This window comes from Lactuca saligna, chromosome 3 (genome assembly GCF_052625555.1).
Source record: "Lactuca saligna cultivar CGN05327 chromosome 3, ASM5262555v1, whole genome shotgun sequence".
Lineage (NCBI taxonomy): Eukaryota > Viridiplantae > Streptophyta > Magnoliopsida > Asterales > Asteraceae > Lactuca > Lactuca saligna.
This window is the reverse complement of record NC_136419.1, coordinates 55,134,980-55,142,520: the sequence shown is the minus strand read 5'-3', so window position 1 is coordinate 55,142,520 and position 7,541 is coordinate 55,134,980. Positions and strand designations below refer to the sequence as shown.

General features: G+C 42.4%; 1 protein-coding gene across 1 annotated transcript; it reads right to left on the bottom strand.

The window, feature by feature from the left end:
* Positions 1-2,037: 2,037 nt before the first annotated feature.
* On the bottom strand, positions 2,038-6,803 carry LOC145035551 (uncharacterized). Its single transcript, XM_078984077.1, has 3 exons — positions 5,682-6,803; positions 3,166-4,741; positions 2,038-2,660 (listed from the first exon to the last, which is right to left on the bottom strand). Exons 1-3 carry the CDS (start codon positions 6,801-6,803, stop codon positions 2,038-2,040), a joined length of 3,321 nt encoding a protein of 1,106 aa, XP_078840203.1.
* Positions 6,804-7,541: the final 738 nt, after the last annotated feature.

The following is a 7,541-nucleotide window of genomic DNA, read 5'->3' as shown; positions in this document are numbered from 1 at the left end:
AATCGGGCAAAGACCAACGGTGGCGCGACATGCAATAGAGAAAATACAACTCAACGGTGTTGATTTGTCCCAGCTCGTGACGAGCAAAGATAGATGTGGATAGGATCCGGTGGGCAATTCTCCAGCAAGGATGCATGATAAACGGGTCTTTTTGGCGACTGGGATTGAACTTGGGCAAGCTCGTGATTTGGGTCCAAAATTCTACGTTGGGCAAGCTTTTGAATTGGGTCCATTGGTGGCTGTAGATGTCGAAGTTGTAGATGTCATATGTGCCCATGATCTTGTTGAGTTTTTTTTACTTGAGTCGGTGCTGCCGACCCTGGAGTTTGAAAGTGAGTACCCTCGCTGTGTCATTGCGAGCATAGGTGGAGAGGAATTCGATTGTGGGATGCTTGTAGGTTCGTGCAGAAAGATCAAGATACTGGTGCCAACCAATGTGGAAAAATAATTGTCGCAAGTGGTTGTCAAGGCCGAGTTTATCCATAGAATCTTGGTGGTAAAATTTTGTGGCGCGGATTGCACGCTTTTGGAGGTTGGATTTGAACTCTCGGCTTTGGGAACTCGTGAGGGTAAGGTTCCCATCACGATAAACATGGTCGGTGGACATTTTCTTGGATGGCCCCGAGGATTGAGCTTCACGCGAAGAACCATGAGATGCGTGAATGGTCTTATCCCTTGCCATTGTACCTGTGAATGAATCTAGCAAAGACATAAACTTGAACAAGATTATCCCTCACACTCGCCTCACACCAATCCAATCAAATCAAATAATTAAAACTGGGTAATATTCCAAATTGGCAAGTTGGCACAATGCAATTCAATTCAATCAATTCAAGGCAAGCTAAGACTAATTCTATTTAACCTAATGCATAACATAAGTCTAGTAAAATTAGAAATTGAATGCAATAAATTAAAAGGGATTACCAACTTTGTGTGTTGAAGTCCGAAAGAAATACGCAAAAATCCGCACCCCAAGCTTGAATTTTAAGCCCACAAATTAAGTCTTTTGAATCTCCGGTGAGAAACAAAAATTTTGAAATTTTTGGGGAAAATTTGTGGTGGCGGACGGCGGAGGCGGCGGACGGCGGCCGGTGGTGGAGCTTGGTTTTCTGGCGATAAGATTTTCCTAAATTAAGAGTAGATCGGTGTGCAGTGGAGTGTTTGGTACAGGTTGCCCCAAGAATTTTTGGAATTGGATGGAAGGTTGTGTCGGGATCTACGTTTTTCGGCTTTCCGGCGAGGATGAGAAGGGTGGCGACCGGCGATGATTTTGGAGTTAAAAGGGGTGGGGTTTAGGCAGAATTGGGTGGGGAAGGTAGTGGTGGTGGAGCGCCGACGAAGCGTCGCTTTTCCGGCGACGAAAAACAACCGCAACGGGAATGCCGACGGATCGACGGGGACGCCTACGTGCGGTCGGAGAAGGAACCGGCGGGAGGTGGAAGAAACTGGGTGGAGGCGGGAGATGTGCGCGATGGCTTTTTGGTGGTGCTCGGCTGGTAGCTGGCCGGTGGCGGACGGCGGTTTCGATGGTGGAGGGAGTAGTGGGGACGGCTCGTGGACGGGAGGCACAAGGATGGAAGAAGGGTCCGACTGGTTGAAGGGGTTATAAGGGTGGGTGATAAATGGGTCGGGTTATCGGATATGGAGCGGACGTGGGGCGGCTATCCGGGTGGGGATGAGCAATTTGGGGTCAATTAGGTGGTCGCGCAATAAATAAAGTGATTTAGTCTTGTCCGCGCAAACGTCCTGCGCGGGTGGGTATTAGCCGCGCGCAACAATCAGTTTGTACCCCAGGTTTGTGTAATTTGGAACTCGGGATCTGCGCGGCTGGGGTCGGTCGCGCAACGTCTGCGCGGGTGACCGCGCAAAAGTCAAATTTTTGGAAATTTTCAAATTTCACCAAAATCACTGGAAGGCTTCTATATGCTTATTTCTATGGCTAACTTCAAATGTAGAAACACCCAAAACTTCAAACGGACATTATTTATTTACATTGCATTTATTTAAGGTCTTTGCCAAGACATAGTCCCGCTTCCATCAACTTTCGTAATTTGGTATTTCCAATGTTATGTTATCGAATTCTCCCGTATTAAAGCCTTCATAAAATGGTTTCAAGCGGTGCCCATTCACCTTGAATATTTGATTTGTTTCCAAACTCTTAATTTCAACCGCACCATGATCAAACACTTTTATGACAATAAAAGGTCCGTGCCATCGAGATCGCAACTTTCCCGGGAATAGTTTTAAGCGTGAATGATAAAGAAGAACTTTTTGACCTGGAATAAAGTGTTTTCGAGTGATGTGCTTGTCATGAAACGCTTTCGTATTATCTTTGTAGATGCTTGCGTTTTCGTAAGACTCGTTTCTCAACTCCTCGAGTTCTTGAAGTTGCATTTTTCGGTGCTTTCCACTTTCTTCAAGATTGAAATTGCACTTTTTAACCGCCCAATATGCCTTGTGTTCCAATTCCACCAGTAAATGACAAGATTTTCCATAGACAAGGCGGAATGGAGACATACCAATTGGAGTTTTGTAGGCGGTCCGATACGCCCATAAAGCATCTTTTAACTTTAAGCTCCACTCTTTTCGGGTAGTGTTGACGGTCTTTTCAAGAATTTGTTTGACTTCTCTGTTTGACACTTCGGCTTGGCCATTTGTTTGTGGATGATAAGCGGTTGATATCCGGTGTGTGACACCATATCTCTTTGTCATTGCTTCCATCATTTTATTGCAAAAATGAGTGCCTCTATCACTCACCAAGGCTCTCGGTACACCATATCTTGCGAAAATGTTTGACTTCAAGAAGTCAATAACAGTTTTTGAATCATCATGCTGTGTAGCCTTTGCTTCAACCCACTTTGAAACGTAATCAACTGCCAAGAGTATATAAGTATAACCAAACGAAACGGGGAAGGGACCCACGAAGTCTATTCCCCATACATCAAAGATTTCACAAATAAGGATAGAACTTTGAATCATCTCATGCCTCATGGATATGGTACCCGTTCTTTGACATCTATCACAACTCTTGCAAAATAGATAGGTATCTCTTAACATTGTTGGCCAATAGAGTCCGCATTCAAGCACCTTTCGCATGGTTTTGTTTTGACCAAAATGTCCCCCCGCATGCATATTCATGGCAAAATTTCAAAATTGACTCGACCTCATTTTGATGAACACACCTCCGTATTAGTTGATCCGGACAATGTTTCCAAAGATAAGGGTCGTCCCATACGTAGTATTTAGAATCACTCTTCAACTTGGCCTTTTGGTGCTTGGTAAAGGCGTGAGGAATTTCTTTAGTAACCAAGTAATTGACAATATCCGCATACCATGGAATCGAATTTGAGATATGGAAGAGGTGCTCATCCGGGAATTCATCAAGGATAGGAGAAGAAGAATCGCCAACATTCAACCGACTTAAGTGATCCGCAACTAAGTTTTCGGCACCACTTTTATCCTTTATCTCAAGATCGAATTCTTGTAAAAGAAGAATCCAACGAATCAACCGTGGTTTGGCATCTTTCTTGGTCATGAGGTACTTCAATGCGGCATGGTCGGAATATACAATTACTTTTTTCCCAAGGAGATATTTCCGGAATTTTTCCAAGGCGAATACAATGGCTAGAAGTTCTTTCTCAGTGGTGGAATAGTTGGCTTGAGCATTATCCAATGTTTTAGAAGCATAGTAGATGACATGTGATGCTTTGCCCTCTTTTTGACCTAAGACCGCTCCAATAGCAAAATTGCTTGCGTCACATATTATTTCAAATGGAAGCTCCCAATTTAGAGGTTGGATTATTGGTGCGGAAGTGAGCAAGTCTTTAAGTTTGTCAAAGGCTTCTTGGCATGCAACACTGAAGTCAAAGTCGATATCTTTTTGAAGAAGAAGGCAAATTGGTCGCGTAATCTTGGAGAAATCTTTGATGAATCTTCTATAGAATCCCGCATGACCCAAGAAAGATCTCACTTCTCTAACACATGTTGGGTAAGGTAGGGTTTGGATGACATCAATTTTGGCTTTATCAACTTCAATGCCCTTTTTGGAGACGATGTGTCCCAAAATGATTCCTTGATTAACCATGAAGTGAAATTTCTCAAAGTTTAACACCAACTTTTTCTCTATGCACCTTTTCAAAATCTTCTTAAGGTTACCCAAACATTCATCAAACGAATTGCCATACACGGTGAAATCATCCATAAACACTTCGATTATACTTTCAACATACTCGGAGAAGATACTCACCATGCATCTTTGGAATGTGGCGGGAGCATTGCATAATCCAAATGGCATCCGCTTGTAAGCAAATGTGCCAAAGGGGCATGTAAAAGTTGTTTTATCTTGATCTTCGGGGGCAACGGGTATTTGGTGAAAACCCGAGTATCCATCAAGGCAACAATAATGCGATTTCCCCGTCAATTGCTCGAGCATTTGATCAATGAAAGGAAGAGGGAAGTGATCTTTCCGCGTGCTTGAATTCAACTTTCTATAATCAATGCACACCCTCCATCCATTTTGAACTCGAGTTGGTACCATTACACCTTTGTTATTCTCCACAACCGTGATTCCCGTTTTCTTGGGAACCACTTGCACCAGACTAACCCATTTGGAGTCGGAAATTGGATAAATCATATCTACATCAAGTAGCTTGATTATCTCCTTCTTGACAACTTCCATCATGGGAGGGTTTAATCGTCGTTGAGCTTCCCTCCTAGGCTTGCAATCATCTTCCATGAGTATCTTGTGAGTGCATACATTAGGACTTATCCCTTTGATGTCCGCTATGGTCCATGCCATGGCTTCTTTATGCTCTTTCAAGACTTCAATCAATTGGTTTTCTTCAAAGTCTTTCAATTGAGAAGAGATAATCACCGGTAAAGTCTCATCTTGACCTAGATAAACATATTTCAAATGGATAGGTAAAGCTTTCAACTCAAGTGTGGGTGGTTGGATTATGGAAGGTGGCATCTTGATTGGAGAATGAGATAAGGCAACTTGAGAAACATCCTTCTTTGTGGAATTAGTAATTTCTAAAGCCTTCACAATATTTTCGACTTCGGAATCCAATGTATACATATCCAAGGTATTCTTCAAACTTTCACCTTCAAGACTCATGTTAAGCACCATCTTCAAAAGATCCCCATTTGATAACTCGAATAATTGTTGGGTGATTGGCTCAATCACATCAACTCGATACAATGGAGATATATTGCTAGGATATCTCATTGCGTCGAAGATGTTGAAGTGAATGGTCTCTCCATCAAACTCCATGGTGATCTTCCCATTGTGGACATCAATAATCGTGTGAGCGGTATTCATGAAGGGTCTTCCAAGGAGAATCATAGATGACTTGGAAGGAGTCTTTTCTTCAAGATCAATGACATAGAAATCCGCGGGAAATACTAGTTGATTAACTTGAACGAGTACATCCTCCAACATGCCTCTTGGAAATACACTTGACTTGTCCGCTAATTGAATAATGACTCCGGTTTCTTCCAAAGGTCCAACATTGAGAGATTGAAAAAACCGAGTATGGCATGACGTTGATTGAGGCTCCAAGATCTAGCATGGCACTTTCAACATGTAAATCACCAATGGTACAAGGTATAGCAAACATTCTCGGGTCTTTGCATTTGGGTGGAAGCTTCTTTTGGATGACCGCGGATACATTTGCATTTACTTGAATCTTCTCATTTGTCTTGAATTTTCTCTTGTTGGTGCACAAATCCTTAAGAAATTTGGCGTAACGTGGGATTTGCTTAATAGCATCCAATAGTGAAATGTTGAGTTGAACTTTGCAGAAAGTCTCAAGAAACGCTTGCTCTTCTTCTTGTTTCTTTGAGGAAGCCAAACGGGATGGAAAAGGTGGTGGTATGACCAATGGTTTGATGGATTTGTTGGAAGAGTCGGGTTGATCAACGTTTGACACAACCGGTTCCTTTGGGGGAGCTACAACTTTTGGAGGTTCCACGATGATCACTTCATCTTCTTCTTCTCTTGAAACTCTTTTAGGTTGACTTTCTCCAAGTGTTTTCCCACTTCGTAAGGTGATGGCATTCACATTGGGGTTCTTCTCGGTTTGAGATGGAAGTTTTCCCCTTTGTTCTATCTTGTTGAGAGCGGTTGCCAAGTCTCTAATTTGTGCTTGAATGTTGGAGAAAGTATTCTTGGTTTCTTGTTGAAATTGGGTTTGACTTTGAGCAAGAGAAGTAACAAGTTCTTGAAGGCTCATTTGAGGGTTACCACTTGATTGATCTTGTTGTGGAGGGTGTTGGTAATGTGGAGGGTTATAAGAATTTTGTGGATATGGAGGTTTTTGGGATTGGTATTGTGGATGTTGGGGTCTCATCAAAAGATTTGGTGGATTTTGCTTTGGTGGATATGGGTTGTTTTGGGTATTCCTCCAATTTGGGTTGAAGTTATTTTGAAATCCCATGGGTCTTTGTTGACTTTGATACCCGCCCATTGCATTCACATCTTCCGGTTCACTTCCAAGTGTGGGACACTTATCCGTATAATGACCCGTCATTGCACAAATACCACATACCATCAATTGTTGACCACTTCCCACCACCATTTGACTTAACACATTAGTCAAATCTAAGAGCTTTGATTCCAAATGTTGAGTGTTGCTAACTTCACCAACCACTTGTGTAGAATTTCTCTTCATGTCATTTCGAGTCCCAAAATTCCTTTGATTTTGAGAAATGGTACCAAAAAGTAATCGGATCTCGTGAGGGGTTTTGTTGAAGATGTCACCACCACTTGAAGCATCAATCATCCTCCGATCTTTTTCATTCATACCCTCATAAAATTGTTGAAGAAGTAGTTGTTCGGGTATATTGTGTTGAGGACAACTTGTACACAAATTGTTGAAGCGCTCCCAAAAATCATGAAATGTTTCATTTTCCCCTTGACGAATCCCCAAAATGTCACTTCGTTGGCTTGATATCCGGGAGGTGGGATAGAATTTGCTATTGAAGGCCTTGAGTAACTCTTCCCATGTGTGAATAGATCCCGGTGGTAAGTTGAATAACCACTCTCTAGCTTTGTCTTCCAAGGTGAGCGGGAATGCGGTTAACTTGAAATCATCCAATGTCACATTGTCGGGCAACATGCTAACACATATCATATGAAAGGACTTCAAATGCTTTTGAGGATCTTCTCTATCCAACCCATGGAACTTGGTAAGTTGATGGATGAAACTTGACTTCAATTCAATCCCTCGGCGGTTTGCGGGATAAACAATAGCAAGAGGTGTATGAGTAACATCCGTTTCCATCATTTGTCTAAGTGTCAACTCTTGAGGAGGATTGGGTGGATTGGGGTTATTGGGATATTGTTGCAAGTAATTGGGTGGTTGTTGGTAAGGTGGATATGGGTATTGTTGGGGATTGTAGATTGGTGGTGGATAAGGTTGGTAGTTAGGGTATTGGTTGTAAGGAGGTTGTTGTTGTGGGTACATTGGGTTTTGGTACATTGGAGGGGGTTGGTAATTGGGTTGATTTGGGTAATGTACTTGTTGAACTTGAAAAGAATT

What these genes read in the sequence shown, in the direction of transcription:
- LOC145035551 (XM_078984077.1), bottom strand. Translation starts at nt 6,803, where the DNA reads ATGAATGAAAAAGATCGGAGGATGATTGATGCTTCAAGTGGTGGTGAC. An exon ending in AGACAAATGAGAAGATTCAA is followed by an intron (nt 4,742 to 5,681) that starts GTAAATGCAAAT and finishes TGCACTCACAAG; the next exon opens with ATACTCATGGAAGATGATTG. An exon ending in GAGGTGTGTTCATCAAAATG is followed by an intron (nt 2,661 to 3,165) that starts AGGTCGAGTCAA and finishes CTTATCATCCAC; the next exon opens with AAACAAATGGCCAAGCCGAA.